Source organism: Mauremys reevesii, unplaced genomic scaffold (assembly GCF_016161935.1).
Source record: "Mauremys reevesii isolate NIE-2019 unplaced genomic scaffold, ASM1616193v1 Contig124, whole genome shotgun sequence".
NCBI classification, from domain to species: Eukaryota; Metazoa; Chordata; order Testudines; family Geoemydidae; genus Mauremys; species Mauremys reevesii.
Genome location: NW_024100743.1, coordinates 94,990 through 111,695, shown reverse-complemented (window position 1 = coordinate 111,695; position 16,706 = coordinate 94,990). Strand labels below are relative to the sequence as shown.

At 41.1% G+C, this 16,706-nt stretch overlaps 1 protein-coding gene across 5 annotated transcripts in view; it reads right to left on the bottom strand.

Moving 5' to 3' along the window:
- The window catches only part of LOC120392921 (netrin receptor DCC-like), a 60,557-nt gene that overhangs the window by 3,474 nt on the left and 40,377 nt on the right, over positions 1-16,706 (bottom strand). For 4 of the 5 annotated variants that reach the window (XR_005591828.1, XR_005591825.1, XM_039517577.1 and 1 more), the window contains one exon: positions 14,905-15,628. The exons of the other annotated variant lie outside the window; for it this stretch is intronic. Coding sequence is in view for 2 of the 4 variants with exons in the window: in XM_039517577.1 (XP_039373511.1) it covers positions 15,611-15,628 (18 nt within the window). In the remaining 2 variants the exon portion in view is untranslated. Of the gene's footprint in view, positions 1-14,904; positions 15,629-16,706 lie in introns of those variants that run through there. 5 annotated transcript variants of the gene reach the window in all.

Here is a 16,706-nt window from a genome sequence, read left to right as displayed (position 1 = left end):
GTAATTACAGGCCAGTAAGCCTGACTTCAGTCCCGGGCAAATCGGTTGAAACTACAGTAAAGAACAAAATTGTCAGACACATAGATGAACATAACTTGTTGGGGAATAGTCAATATGGTTTTTGTAAAGGGAAACCATGATTCTCAATCTACTAGAATTCTTTGAGGGGATCAAAAAGCATGTGTACAAGGAGGAATCCACTGGATATAGTGTATTTAGATTTTCAGAAAGCCTTTGACAAGGTCCCTCACCAAAGGTTCTTAAGCAAAGTAAGCAGTCATGGGATAAGAGGGAAGGCTCTCTCGTTGATTCGTAACTCGTTAAAAGTTAGGAAACAAAGGGTAGGAATATATGATCAGTTTTCAGAATGGAGAGAGGTAAATAGTGGTGTTCCTCAGGGGTCCGTAACGGGACCAGTCCTATTCAACATATTCATTCATGATCTGAAAACAGTAAGCTGGCAATATTTGCAGATGACACAAAACTACTCAAGATAGTTAAGTCCCAGGCAAACTGTGAAGAGCTACAAAAGGATCTCAAAACTGGGTGACTGACAAAATGGCAGATGAAATTCAGTGTTGATACATGCAAAGTAATGCACATTGGAAAACATAATCCCAACTATACAAATAAAAGGATAGGGTCTAAATTAGCTGTTACCACTCAAGAAAGAGTTGGAAGATAGGATACTGGGCTAGATGGACCTTTGGTCTGACCCAGTATGGCCATTCTTATATTCTTATGTAAAAATGGTATTTCCAAACTTACTGAAAGGGTGTAGTAAGTGATAACAGAAAACCTATTCCCAAGATCTTTCCTACCTGAATTCTAGGCTCAATGGCTCTGATTCAGGAAAGCACCTAAGTGTGTGTTTAAGTTCATCCCTATTTAGGAAAGCAAGAATGCATGTGCTTGACTTTAAACACGTTTATGTAACATTGACGGATTTAAGCACGGCTTAAAGTACTTTCCTGAACAAGGACTTTTTATTCAAACAGAACCAATGAACATCCACATAAGAATGGCCATACTGGGTCGACCAAAGGTCCATCTAGCCCAGTGTCCTGTCTACCGACAGTGGCCAGTGCCAGCTGCTGCAGAGGGAATGAACAGAACAGGTAATCATCAAGTGATCCATCCCTTGTAGCCCATTCCCAGCTTCTGGCAACTTACATTTTTGTAAGTTTATCTGAATCCAATCCCTTGAAGTCTACCCATCACTGCACTAAATTTAAAACATGACCTAGAAGAAAGCAAAACCATGACATGATTTGAAGATATAAAGTTATTTATATTTCCATAAAATGCAGTATTGCATCATTAGCACTATGCCTGGATGAAGTCTTTAATCAGAGTCCCTACACTGACAGAATAAGACTGTCTCCCCTACTCTTCATCATCAAGGAAGACAGAACACTAGCTGTCTTGTCCTACCCAATACTTTCTACTTATCTTAGGGGTTTGTACTACTGCCCACCACTGTAGCATCTGAGCACCTTCCCTATTAATCAGACTGGAATATTAGACCATCCATTGATTTTACAACTGTGATATATATTAAATAAGTATTTAAAGTTTGAGGGTACACATTTTCCTAGCAGGAGTCCTTAGCTTGCTCTCCAGGCACAGTGTGCAATTCTCCCAACTCTTCACAATCCCCAACGTAAAATAAATTACCTTCAGTTGAGCCTAAGCACTAGCCAGTCCAGCCTCCAGGCTAATTAATGAGCCCAGCTGGGTTGCTGTAGGATCTTCTGATTGGCTAGCCTGCCTGATTGGCTGAAGGGAGCCAGCAGGCCTGCTTTTAAGCCCAACAGCAGCAGCTGGTCACCGGCTGTTCAATGTTTGACCAGCTGCTCAGTGTTTCTGCCTGCAGATGCAATCATTCTTGCCTTTGCCTGCTCCTGCCCTGCTCCAGTCCTGCCCTGGTTCTGCCCCCGCCTTGTTCCTGTCCTGCTCCAGCCCTGTGTTCCCTTCCTGGTTCCTAGCTCCAGCTCCCAGTTCCTGACTTTGGTTTCTGTCTCTGGCGCTGACCCCAGTTCCTATTCCGGCTCTGCTGCCTGGCTCCGTCTCCAACCCCTGGCTCTGGTTTCCGACTTCGGCGCTGACCCTTTGCCCTCAACTCTAGTTCCTGGCTCCCTCAGCCCAGTTCTAACCATTGAGTTGAACTGCCAATGCCCACTCTGACAACCTATAGGAATGCAGGGGTGAATGTTTGAGCTTCATAAAAATCAGTGAGTGTCATGGCTTCATAATCTAAAGAGTGTTTTCAGTCAGTAAGGTACTGGTGTAACACCGACAGACCCTGGTCATCCGCGGGCGGGCGGGATCGAACCTGGGATTTCTGAAGCTTAATGCATGAGCATCTACGGCATGAGCTAAAAGCCACATGGCTCTTGGCTAAGGTGGTGGCAGACTCATTCATCTCTAAGTGGTCTGATTGCCGCTAGAAGGGGACAGAGCATCACACCCAGGAGGTGAGTGGGTTACACTGGTTTGGATTTGATGTGGGAAAATGTGAAAATTCTGTTTTGTTTTTTTTTAAAGTGACTTTACTTGACGTTTTCACATACAAGAATATTGACAAAAAAATTTAAAATAAATCTTTAAACTAGGTTAATAGTTCATCAACTTCTTTTGGTTCCCCTTTAGCAATTGTTATTGATTCTGAAATAATAGTGCTATGCTATTAGTTAAAATAATGGATGGCGTTATAGGTCAAATTTCTACATTAAAAAAAAATCACTCAGTGAAACAACTTGTACATTAGTCACAGAACTATTTAACTGAACAGAAATCCTGATGTAACAATAAAGGTGGCACTAGGAAAAAAAAACCCAGCTTAAAATGGAAACCTAAGATACTAGTCAGTAAGATGTGTATGATTCTGGGACAGACACAGAATATACATCCAAAGTACCTCTCTAGAATGATGACAAAGAGTCCCTATAGCTTTAATTTAATTAGCATAGGTATTATAATAATTGGAAGAAATACCTTAAAGAAACATGTCAAAATCTACTATAAAACATCAGTTGATGGTCATGATGGACATTTGGTGGTTTCATGCAACAGTATGAGGCCCGGGACACATGATGAGGACAAAGGTCCTATTAGAAATCATAAGCAGACCTACTGTATTAAAGAATAATGCACTAAGATGCATCTAAAAACATATGGAAGTAGAACATCCACATCAGACTACATTAAGAAGTGAAGGGAGTGCAACCCTTTTGGGAAAAAATGAATACCTAGAATTTTATTTTGAAATCTGTGTTACTCAAATGTAAGGTGGAATCAGCCTTCGTCAAATGTAATATTAGGTCCATTAGCACCATAAGCTTCAGTAACCATGATGCACATAGGAAGTGAGTCAACCGTAATAATTAGTGGGTATATGTACACACATGTGCATGTATAATAAAATACACACACATTCACATACACCCAGCAGAATTATGAAGTGAATGAAACAACTATACTTTCAACTGAGACATCTAAACTAAGTAGCCATGTGATATTACTGCTATAACACTATTCTTTATCTCCCCATTGCTTGTTACCCAACTTCTCATACCACATCTAAATAAGGACCCCATCCTGCAGTGTTCCTCCTGGGTGGGTTTTGTGCAACAGGAGTCTTGTATGATCAGGTCCCTAGACTGCATACTCATTGCGGCTCATTGTCCCAGTTCAGATCAGCAGAGCTACACCCGAGCTCACATCATTGCAAGTGCTCACAGCAAGGTACATACCCCAGCAGAGCACATAGGACTGTATGTGGTATGAGATTCAGGACTTCATCCCATTTCCATTCAAGTCAATGGAAAAAACGCAAGCCATCAGGTCCTAAATTCTTTTTTTTTTATTACAGAAAGTCCAGCACATTTTTAGACACCATAATAATTTATATTTGAAAAGTTTATCAAAATGTGACCATCAGATTGACTTTTGACTGGTGCTGTGTGTATAGCTAAGTTATATCTCCATATAATGTTATGATACTCAAGATATTTTTTTCTTTTTTTGCATAGTTTATTGAAAACAATTACCACAGAGAATACTGCAAACAGCAGCAACAGAAAATCCCTATCCACAGAAGATACACTGGAGTAAGACTTCTATTTCTGTAAAATGCCAGAAGTGTCTTATTAACAGTATCTGAATTAAAAAAATACAATATATGGGAAGTTATTCCCCGTGAGTAGGCATGATATGCTGTTGTTGCAAGATATAGCTTAAAATATATTGCTTGTTTCATACCGAGCTCTAAAAAGCCAATATTCAATAAAAAAAACTCACCCCATTGAAAAACATCTTTTAATAATGATACCATTGTACTCACACCTTTAAGGCTACTACATGGATTGTGCATATTTGATGAGAGCAAAATCTTTAAAAGAGTGCTTAAATCATTTAATGGCTGTCATTTCTCCAACTAAATACCCCTTCTCATACTCATAATATCTGACTGGCTTTGTGACACAAGTCACCACTAATTGCTCCCTTCTGCAGTGCACTGAACCTTTATACTCTTTGATGCCGTAAGTTCAAGTCCCAAAACTCAAATTCACAATAAGACAGCAGTGGACTTGGGGACTCCATTTCCCTTGACATACAGGTCTTTCCCCTTAGTGAAGAAGAGGGAAGGAAGCAACTGGAACCAGAATTGTCCCAATCAGCTTAAGCTTGCCTCCTCCATGCATCTGAACAAGGAGGAAGTTTTAATAGACATCAGCCAAGACAAAGGCTTCCGGTGTCTCCTACTGATCTCCCCAATGTTAGTTTACAAACGTGATATAAGCATTATAAAAACAAACATTTGAGAGAATATAAGAAGGGACTGAAAACGGCAGTTTGCATCATTTGCTTGCCACATGAATATTTTGGGGCAGTGTGTATTTCTCAAGGGTGCCTGGGAAAGTATGTGAAAGTGTGTGAAAACTGACTATATATTTAGCAAATAAGGACTGCATTTCCTATATATTATTGTATCTCATGAATAGCAAACAGCAGAGACTCATGACAAGCTCAACGTCATCCACACTACCTGCTGGAAGTCAGTGAAAATGCCTCTTATGCAAGAAGATAATGTGGTCCCATTGTTAGAGGCAAGGACTGCATTCAAAACTATTGGACTCTGTTCCTGGTTCTTATACTAATGTGTTGTGTAATCTCTCTGTGCAGCAATAAAATGTAGCTGTTTGGTTCCCACCTCTGAAACCAGTTTGAGATCTACAAATGCAAACTCATTATCTAAGGTTGTTGTCGGTGGTGGGGAATTTAAGAGAATTTCATGGGAATTTAAATGGGCGTTGGGTACCTCACTTAACTTTGTGCCTTTAAAAATCACCCCCTAAATAGTTAAGTATTATTAGTAAATTAAATGCTTGCTCCAGGGTTTTTGCTGCCCCAAGAAGCAGCAAGAAAAAAAAAGCCACGATTGCGATCGGTGGCAGCTCCACCGCACCACTTTCTTCTTCGGCGGCAATTCGACGGCAGGTCCTTCCCTCCGAGAGAGACTGAGGAACCCGCCGCTGAAGAGCCCGACGTGCCGCCCCTTCCCCTTGGCCGCCCCAAGCACCAGCTTGCTGAGCTGGTGCCTGGAGCCGGCCCTGATTATAATGATACAGTGTTCGTTTTAGCAGTGTCATACAAGTTTATATGTGTTAAAGCAGACCCAAAAGTGAAGCATAAAGGTCTAATATGCAGTCACTGAAAGCCAAAATATCAAATGTAACTCAAGTATTAACAGTAAATTTAAATCACTTCCAAAGGAAAAGGAAGAGATGGGAGATAGAAAGCAGCAGCATCTGTGACAGGAAGAGGTGTAAAGAAGAACAACAGTGGTGATTCCCTCTCCCAGTAGACCTTGCCTTTATAAACACACTAAAATCAACTATATTAAAAATACACATACAGCTTGGATCAGCTGCCTTTTATGCCCAAAACAGATAAGTAACTGTCGGTTGTGAAGAAGCTAGTAATGCATAGCACAGGTTTATAGCATAAACAACATTCCCTGAATTGAAATGTTTTGATTCACAAGTAGACAAGACACTAGAGCTGGGCTCATGTTGCTGGCACGTAGTTTGCCAGCAGCATGCAGGGAGGCAAGAGAACTGGGCAGCTGATGTTGGAGTGCAGATTCAAATAAAGTAACAGTAGAAGTTTTTACAGATCATGGATTGGGTGTATGAGGGGGCTCAGGGCAGGGCTTGGGGGTGCAGGGAGGAGTACAGCAGGGGGCTCGGGGCAGGGCATTGGGGTGCGGGCTGCAGGAGAGGTTCGGGGTCCGGGCTCTGGCCCGGTGCCGCTTACCTGGAGCTTCCTAACACCTATGAATTCCAGGAAGGATTGCACCTTCCTCAATATCCATGGGGTGATATGACTCTGCATGGTCCCCCAAGAGGGGCCAGCTGCAACCTGAAATTATAGTCATAACATTCAAATGGAATCTTCAAGGGAAACATGCAGTGGTCACCATCTCTGATGACATAATGAGGATTGAACTAAGGACCCTCCAGAGCTAAAAGCATGAGTTTCTAAAACTTAAGCTAAAAGGTCAAGGTTTTGTTAGGTAGGACTGTAGCAGACTCATATCCCGTGTAGATTGGGCACAGAGGGTGACGGTAATACTGTGTTCAACATGCACACAGAAAGCACATGAGAACTACTAAATTCATCATGGTTTATAGCAAATCCTGAACTACTGACCAAAAATAGAGTTTGGTTCATTTTAATCCAGAGACTGAAATTATGCCCACTCTAATGAGAAAAATCTAGTACCCCAGCACCTTTCAACAAGTGATCTTCTGTGCTACAACCCAATTGAAATATCTCCCAAAGAAAAAACAAAATGCCTCCAAGAAGAAAAAAAGTGCATCATATATGCAGTGTATTCATAGTTATGTTCTCCATTCAATCTCATGGTTCTGCTTTCTATTATTTTAAACTTTTATGTTCCCCAGTAGATATCACAAAATAATTGCATTTGTCTCCAGGGGATTTTTTTTATTTTATAATCTCTATCTTTACTTAGCCAGCCCACATGAAAAAAGAAACCCATCATTGAGGAAATAAAAAACATTTTGGTTCATTGTATTAACCAAATTTTACATTGTGCTAAGTTTTGAAAATAACATGTATCATGTCGATGGATGAAAATACCCCATGAAAGACACTATAGTACAAATCTGAAAAACTCAAAACTGAGCTCCCTTCAAGGAACTCTTCCCTCGGATACTGAGGAGCAGCTCCTGTTCATTTATTGGTAGCTGTATATGAGTATTAAGAGGAGAATCCAGCCAATAGTTTTCATGATATCCGATTCTACTCAATTAGACTATATGCACACAATGGCACCAAAAGGGGAAATATATGCCTCTAGAGAAAAGGGAGAATGAAAGCAGTCCACCTTTACCAAAACAATCAAAGTTGTTTGGGGGATAAATGTTGCTAGTGATACTTACTTTCTTGATAAACATGGTCTGAAAGTCATGTGGTTATTATTTATTATGCACCAAAAACGTGTGCTTAGATTCTGATCCAGTTAAGTCGATAGATAAGATTAGAGAGAGAACTGGGCAAGACTCAAATACAGATCCAGGGTCAGATTCACCACCTGGTTAGCCCACTTTTATACTTAAATATATTGCTGTCTTGAGGACTCGTCATTTTTAAAACAGAAAGATCAGACAAGAATGCTTATGACCCAGAGGAAGGTGATGCATAACTAAAATATCTATTTTATTCAAGAAATGGAGTTAGTTATGGCACCACAGGGGATAGCTTCTGTAGGTCTCTCAAGGAAGTGCATTTGCAGGAGGGATTTGAATAAAGGGAGACTAGAATTGTTCTAGAACACGTGTAAAGAACGTGAAAGTTGGAGGATTGAGAAACAAGCCAAGGAGCCTGGAGTCTGTGACAGAGTGAAAAGGAAAATAGGTAGGATGTTTCAAGGAAGACGATCAGAGAGGGAGGCATCATTGTACAGAGCCTTGGAGGCAAAGAAAATAATCTTGACTTTAATATGGAAGATTAAGGGGAACCACTGGAGTGATTTGTGCACGGGAATGATATGGTCCAAATGATGGACCAGGAAGATTGTTTTGGCTGCTGCCTTTAGGACGGACTGGAGGGGAAAATCATGCTCTCCTGATTATGTTAATAGGCATCACTCTCCTGGGGCCTGGGTCATTTCCCAGTAACAACTTCAAAACCCAGCAGGAAGCCAAATTCTGAAATAACATCAAAAATAAATTCTCGTTCGATCAGCTATTTAGATCAAAGACAATGAAGGTCAAAACTCAGGGGATTAAAGAACAAAAATTATTACTTCTTTATCACACAAAGGCTAATCCCTTCAAGACAAATATGTGGGAGATTTTTTTCCATATGTTTTTAGAAAGGAGAAGAAAGATAAACTACAGGGAGGATTACAGAAAAGAATTATCTCTGGGATTGTCAGAGCAAAGATGCTTTTTAGCACTTCCTCTGATCTGAATGAGTAAGATCTCAGCATTTCTAGGGCAGCCATAAAGATTACTCACATGTTGGAACATATTTGCCAGCTTTCCAGCCCTGTCACTTGATCTCTCTAGTGGCCTAGAAAATGCACATACTGTTTCATGGACATACATAGTGTAACCCCTCTGCCAGGCTGAAACGATAGCAGCAAGGGCCAGGTTCAATACCTAAAGGTCCCTTCCCCACAACGTAATGCAAACCAGCTCGAGCCCCCACCCAGTGACCTGGGAAAATCTTACACACACCCCTGGGCGCCTCAAGGAGGCAATACTTCCCCTCTCGCAAGCACAGACTCTTGGTGTAGCGGAGAAGGTTTAATTACATAAGATAAACAACAAGCATGAAATTTGGAAAATACCTCAACTAGAGTTCATAGGTCAAACCGTGAGCAAAGACCCACCCCAGCAACTTGGGCCGTGTCCTTCTCTCTGGGCCCTTGAGTCCAGCAACCCCCCAAATCACCCACAGTCCCAAAAGTCCCACAATTCAAAAGTCTCTGTCCCGGGTCAGGCAGCCCAGAGTTCAAGAGTCTCTTTGCAGAGGTCCCCTTCCCCAGCCTAGGTAGAAAGGGGCACCTTACGTGGTTCGGGGCCAACTGCCCTGCCTCTTCGTGGGGTTCTGCTTCCACTAGTCGTCCCCGCAAACAGCTCAGCTCCGCTTACTCTGTGGGCTGTTCCACTCTGCCAGCTGCTCCAGTACCAGTGAATTCAGCTCAGTAACCTGCATCTAGATTCTTAAGGGAATCAAAAATTAACTCTGACATTCCACAGTGGAGAGAAGCATAGGTGGAACCGGTGCTTCTGGCTCACACAAGGAGCCTGCACCACCAAGTACAGATACCTGTCCCCAGCCTCTCTCCCCAATGGGTTTTGGAACCCATGTCCCCCGTCTAGCAAGCGCTATCCTGCTGACAATGAAACCCCCCATCACAAGACAATTTTGTAGTTCCCCATTTACCCAATCAGGGTGACAACATTTCATTGCTCCTGCCCCAATAACAACGAAATTGGGGGTCCCACAGCTGTGAAAATAATCATCCCATGCTGCTTTGCGGTATGCTAAGTGGGGTGGGAGTGCCAATGCAAATAACCGAAACTTCTTTCCACACTCCCCACAATTTACCACCAGATGTCAGGGTGGGGCTCATCCTGACTCTGCTTACATCATGGACATACATAGTAAAGGACTATTATTTAACACATTTACAAGTTTAATTCAGAATGACAACACATTTCCATTCACACACTTCCTTTCTCTGCTGGGAAGAAAAAAAGAAAGTGAGTTGAAAATATAGGGTGTGTTTATGTCGGGTTCCTCCAGTCTGTTCATGCTATTTTTTTTTTCAACCTGACCACCAGTTTCTGACATTCAATATCTCAGTGAAGTGACTAACACAGCATTTATTGGGTAGTCTACAGGATGTAGCTCTGTGTTTAGGTGCCATGTTCCTCTACAGGACAATAACGTACGTACAGGGAATAAGAAACTCTCTGGTTTTACTGAGAGTTAACTCCTAATTCTTGAATTGGTGGGCGGGATTTACCTCCCTTGTCCCATGTGGAAATGACAAAGTGTTCATCTCCCAAGCTTTGGAGGAGCTGCTGAGGCCACAGCTGTGGGTGCAAAGATCTATCTTCCACCTCCTTAGCAGCACAGTACCAACAGAGCTATTGTCGATTGGGGATCTTCTATTTCAGAGAGGAAACCAGGAATTCCATCCCCAGAGCAAATGGCATTTAATTAAGCATCATTCAATGAGAATATTTTTTGTTCAGATCACAAGACCTTAATAATTATTTGGATACATACCACTTTAAACAGGAAGCATCAAACACACACTACAGAAATCTTCACCACAGCAGTTGCTACCAGGTGTACACTATACTATTAGAACCCAAGAACCTAAAATAGTAGATACTGTATTGACAGCTGGTACTAAAAAAAGTATTGTTTCAAAGCTGTAAAATACTTATTTTTGAACCATATTCTAAATGTTTTGTTTGATATTAAGATGATCCTGATGGATCTTTAAGGTCATTGCTCATAATTAGCAATGGGGGAATCATGGGATAAGTATCCAGAAGTTAACTGCTTAAGTGAACTCTCTGTTCTATTATCTGCATGTTTGTACAGCGCTCGCAAAATGGGGCTTTGATCTTGGTTGGGGTTGTAAGGTGTTGCTGTCATATAAATAGTAATAATCAAAGTAATCCAAAGTCTGGAAGTTGAAGCTAGGCAAATTGAGACTGGAAATAATATGTGCACTTTTAACAGTAAGAGTAATTTACCAGTGCAACAATTTACCAAGGACCATGGCGGATTCTCCATCACTGACCATGTTTAAATCAAGACTGGATGTTCTTCTAAAAGATCTGCTCTAGGAATGATTTTGGGTACATTCTATGGCCTGTGTTACACAGGAGGTCAGACTAGATTATCACAATGGTCCCTTCTGGCCTTAGAATCTATGAACACATCCCTCAAAGATCACAATAAAACAACAAAAACACTAAGTCACTCTGGTCATGAGATGAATAATTATTTTAAATTCAAAGCATCTACTGAGATAAGGCAAGCAGGATTTGACCCTGAGCATGCCGGTCCTTTCCAAAACAATCTGAGCAGTATAGACCCTTACTCCATTCCACATTGAATTATTACTTAAAACATCCTCAACAAAGTTGAAATCCAGAAGTCCTTACTCGGGCAAAACCCGCATTGAAGTCAGAGTGGCTTTTGGTTGGGTAAGAAGGAGTTGGTCCATTATACTTGCAGACAGCTGCCCAGATTGTGTGGGTCTGGACAAGATGCTATTTCTAGTAATTTGCTTTCAAATATAGCAGTGCATTACACACACACACACACACACACACACACACCTTATGTGAGATCCTTTGTGTTGTTTTTCTCAAAAAACATTCTTATGTGTCTTAAAGCAGATTTTAATTAAACAACCTGCTGAAACACAGTAGCTTTTGGTTGTTGCAATTTGATGGGGAACAAAAAAATTTGCCTACTGCTCATTGCAATGTTAGAAAATAAAGCACAGGAGGCAATGAAAAACGACCAGTCATTTCTTTTCTCCCAGCTAATACATATCTTATTTATTCTTCCTTGTAATGTGTGAATGCTGTGCCATGCCCTATTTTGTCTTCCACCTCAACTAAAATGTAAATTTCTGCAGCCCATCTCTAATTCCAAACTGCTCCAGGCTGGGGAATTTAAACTGCTCTTTGGCTACACTTACAAATTTGCAGCGCTGCAGCAGGGTGTGAAAACACACCCTCTCCAGCGCTGCAAATTGCGGCGCTGCAAAGCGCCAGTGTGGTCAAAGCCCCAGCGCTGGGAGCCGCGCTCCCAGCGCTGTCCGTTATTCCCCACAGGGAGGTGGAGTACGGACAGCGCTGGGAGAGCTTTCTCCCAGCGCTGGCGCTTTGACTACACTTAGCGCTTCAAAGCGCTGCCGCGGCAGCGCTTTAAAGTGTAAGTGTAGCCAAAGCCTTAATAAAACCAACTACAGATGCTGCAATAAGATTCCTTTCAGACTGTTTGAAATCTATATTTTTAATGGTATTCTGTGTATTACACAGTTATGTCATTGCTATGAACTTTCCCATAAAAGCAGTATCTGAAGAACTATGCATTGTAGATAAGCACTGGCAGAACTCCATACAAACATACACACACCACTCCTTCAACAATTACTTATGGCAATTGCTCCTTTTTAGACCTATAAAAGTCATAATGAAATTAACACACTTAGGGTTGTGCTCTGCATCTTCAACATTCTCAAAACCTTTTCACGAGCCAGGATCTATAACTAATCTTTATCAAATTAAGTTTTCAACCAGTAATTAACAATCCTGCATTAGCAGGAAATGGACTCTAACTTTATCGTTTTTTTCCCCCTCTTCTCTGAGTTCTATGATGCTGAGCTAATGACTCAGAAGGTAAATGTCACTCTCACATTTAGAAGTATGTTATATGAAGCAGTCCTGATAGGTGTGTTTTTAATTATAGAGGCTTGAAGGAAATCTACTCAGCTAACTCCAGGAAGGGCTGAAATCCAAAGTGAGGATTCAGAGTTAACTCCTGTCCACCATACTGCTGTCAGTAAATTCTTGTGTGGACAAATCTTGACTCTTCCTCCCCACCCCACACTTTTGCTGGCACACAAGAAACAGAGAAAATACCAAGTTCTCCTGTGCAGGGGGAGAAGGCCATGAACAAGAGATGCAGTGGTCTCCAAAACTCCTGTATACCAAAGAATAGGGCACTCTGTAGTATTAGAGTCCCAAGGTGAGGATTAGAATCCACCCATACACAGGATGGGAACTGACTACATGGATGCACCGCACAAAATTCCACTACAGTTCAAGAACGTTCTGGTAACTGAACTAATTTGCCACGCAAACTTACACATAATAATAACCCACGCACCGTGCTCTACATTTCAAAGCTCTGTATAACACATGGCAGTTGTAGTGAGTGTGGAGCACCAACACTGGTATTCCACATCCTGCCAACACTTTGGATAGGGTTTTCATCCCCACAATCCGTGACCATTTGCATTAAAGAAATATTAATGATTATTTGTGGTTCTTGACATACTTCTTGATTTGTGAATGTCTCTATTCAATTCCTCTTTCATTCCCTTTAAAAAAAACCCAACAGATTATTTGTATGACGCTCTGACAGTGCACATCAGCCCTGATATAAAAATGAGTATACTTTTGCAATCCTTTCACTGAATGGTTGAGTGTCCAACACACTGTGACGATTCGACACTGTCAACCTTCCCTACTGGCCTAATTCATAGACACTCTGTGAAACAATCATTACATTTGATCACTCTAATGCCTCTTCAACTGTATATTTGTCATCTCCTTTCCATTCCATTAACATTTTGTATGCATTAGCTCCAGCGGATCTCATGCCACTGAATTCTACCATGGACAGGTCTGAGGGCTTGAGAAGTCTTTGGAAGATCTCTGTAGAGTACAGCTGACCTTACAGCATCTTTTTGGAAGTTTTAAGAAAAGGGAATGGGAAATGTCTGTGTTACAAATATTTATTCATTTCTGCTTTGAATTTGCTTTCACCTACTGTTCTGACAATATCTCAGCACGGAGATAACAAAACCAATCAACCAATTCTCTAAGGTACTATGCACGGTCATCTCCAAGTCAAGAAAATCAGGCCACTTTGACTTAGGTGCCTATTGCCAAAATTTAGACATCCAAGTTTAAATATTAAACTCAATGCCCAAAGTGTTACCCCACAGTCCATTCATACAGTTTCCTTTCCATTTATTAGTGAGTCACCTAGACCACAAAGTGATTCTATGGAAGAGGCTGCATTAGAATCCAGGAGTAACCATCTTCTATTCCCATGTTTAACCCACTAGACCAAAGTAGTTTGCAAAGGTCCAGTATCTATAGCATAAGAGATAATGGGCTCATTGCCTCTTATAAAAATAGCCACTTAGAAACATGATGCATTTGGTGTGGCTGACAAAGCCCTTGCTGATCTTCCAACCAGGGATACCATGGCAACCGCAGTGGAGATGTTCGTGCCAGCTGGAAACGGAGTGCACAAGTGCAGTGCAGGGTCTGCTGGCTGCTCACTAGAGGGAGAAAGAAACATTAAATGGACTGGGCTCTTCTCGGAGTTTTCAGGGCTGAAGAAGGAAATGACACTAAGAAGAAAAGTCAATGTGAAGGAACAGGTATAGACAGAAGGCATGTTCCTACCCTCATTGAGTTTGTCATTGAGTTCAGCATGGGGATGACGGGTTCAAACTAATTAAAATGAAAAACACATGAATCAATCATGTAAGGAAAGGCAGAGTAAGGAGATTAATAGATGCAAGAAGCAACACACATACATTGGAGGAAGATCAACATTGTAGATGCAACAGTGTAGATGGAAAGATTTGTCAGAGGAGCCCATCAACCCACTGCTACTTTCTCTGAAATCACACAATTGTCCTATTACTTCATTTGAGCAGACAAGTTTGGAAATCATGGTTGGGATTGTAGTTTTGCTGGACACTAAAACAGCCACCTTTAAAAAAAAATCTGAATTCTGAAGCTGAGGCATATTGATCCCTCTTCTTGACCTGACAAAGCATACCCCATTCCCACAGTAAAGCCAAAATATCTGTTTTAGGAAAGAGAATTGTAATAAGGAGCCAGAAGCAAGCAGTGAGATGCCACTAAACCCCACCTGCACGCAAAAAGAGAAGATCAACAAGGCACCCAAGATGACAACTATGTAATTATACACAGGGCTTCATGGACACTGAGAAACAATGAGATCCAAATGAGGCAGGAACTCCTCATAGAAACATCAAATTTATTTAATCACCATAGAACAGCCTTCATTCTTGCTCTCTCCCTCCACATACAAACACACACATTTGTGGATCATAGCTGAACATACTCATTGACATGAAGTCTATACTATTTATAGGGACTGTAGAAATGTGTTGTCTCAAATAACACTGTAAAATCAAACTGAAAAACTCACAAATATTTAAAGCTGAAATAATTAAAACCATTTATACGTTACCACACAGTAGTGTCTGAGATACCAAAGTTTCCCCTATAATTGGAACAGGAGATATCCATTGGTAAACATGTAGTAACTGTAAGCCAACAGTGAGTTTTTAATAGCAATCAGTGAATTTTAATTTTAAGGAGATGTATGAAAGGGGCTTCGTGGAAGGGGAACATATAGCAGACAGATTAGCTGAGAATATTTAATGACAGAAGAGGACGGACGGACGGACAACATGGAATTCCAAACAGAGGGACTGCTTTGCTTCTCTGGAAGTTGAACTAATCTTACTCAATTCCAAAATCTACAGTCCTGAACCTTTCATTGTTAGTGTAACTACTGTTAAGCTCATGCACCACATTTAATCAATTCACTCCTACTGAAGTCAAAGACAAGGGCTTAAGCAAATGCTTAAGCTCTTTGCTGAATCCAGGCCAGGGTTAATTATCACCATCTTCTATAAAAAGCCATTTATTTAAAACTCCAGTTCTGTAGTCTGTATGTCGCCCTATACTTGCAGTCAATCATCATAGGAAAACTGAAATAGAACAAAGGGCACAGATTTGTGGATCAACATTTTCAGTTATTCTTTTTTAAATGCATACAGCAACATAGTGAGGTGGGTGTTTTGAATTTGTGTTCCCATTGTGTTCATCAGTGTGATATCTGAGAATCTGACAAAAGTTAATGAATTAATCCTGTGGAGACAAGGAAATGTTACTCTTCCCAATGTGTAGGTGAAGATACAGAAGGCTAGATTCTCAGGTGGTATAAAACCAGGGTAGCTTTTGCTGTATTCAGTCAAGCTGCACTGATTTACAGCAGACAATAATTTGGCACACAGAAATTAAGTCTTCTCCCAGAAATCTACAGTAGAGCCAGGCATAGGAATTTTGAGTCCCAGTTTTGTGCCTTAACCACAAGATCATCACTCTTTGAAAGTGCATGTTCTTTTTTTCCCCAAGACAATTATGGCAAAGGAGCCATTTGTGCATTTCATGTCAATATGGAACTTTTAAATCATTTTCATAGTATTTATTTGCATGCCACCTGCTATAAATATAAGTACTGTTGCTACTGTTGCCCTATCACTAGCTCTTCCCTGGGCTAATGCCAAGAAAAACAACAACAAAGAACTATAGCCAGACCAGTCATGCCAGCAGCAGGTTACACTGCCAACTGGGAAACCTGGGGGGAGGGATAGCTCAGGGGTTTGAGCATTGGCCTACTAAACCCAAAGTTGTGAGTTCAATCCTTGAGGAGGCCACTTAGGGATCTGGGGCAAAAAATTGGTCCTGCTAGTGAAGGCAGGGGGCTGGACTTGATGACCTTTCAAGGTCCTTTCCAGTTCTAGGAGATTGGTATATCTCCAATTATTACCTTAATATTTCCACTGGGGATTCAGGCTCTGAAATGCCAAAACAGAGTTCATAATTGAGGTGGTACTTTCCACTCCCATCCATTGGGATGAGGAGCATCTGTAGATCTCCTGGTGCCCCTTCCCAACCATTCTAGAAAGTATTATTAGCAACAAATTTGGAAGGAAATATTCATCTGCATTCTCAGTCAAGGAAAAGGTACATTAGACATCACCAGCATTCTGTATGTATAAATTA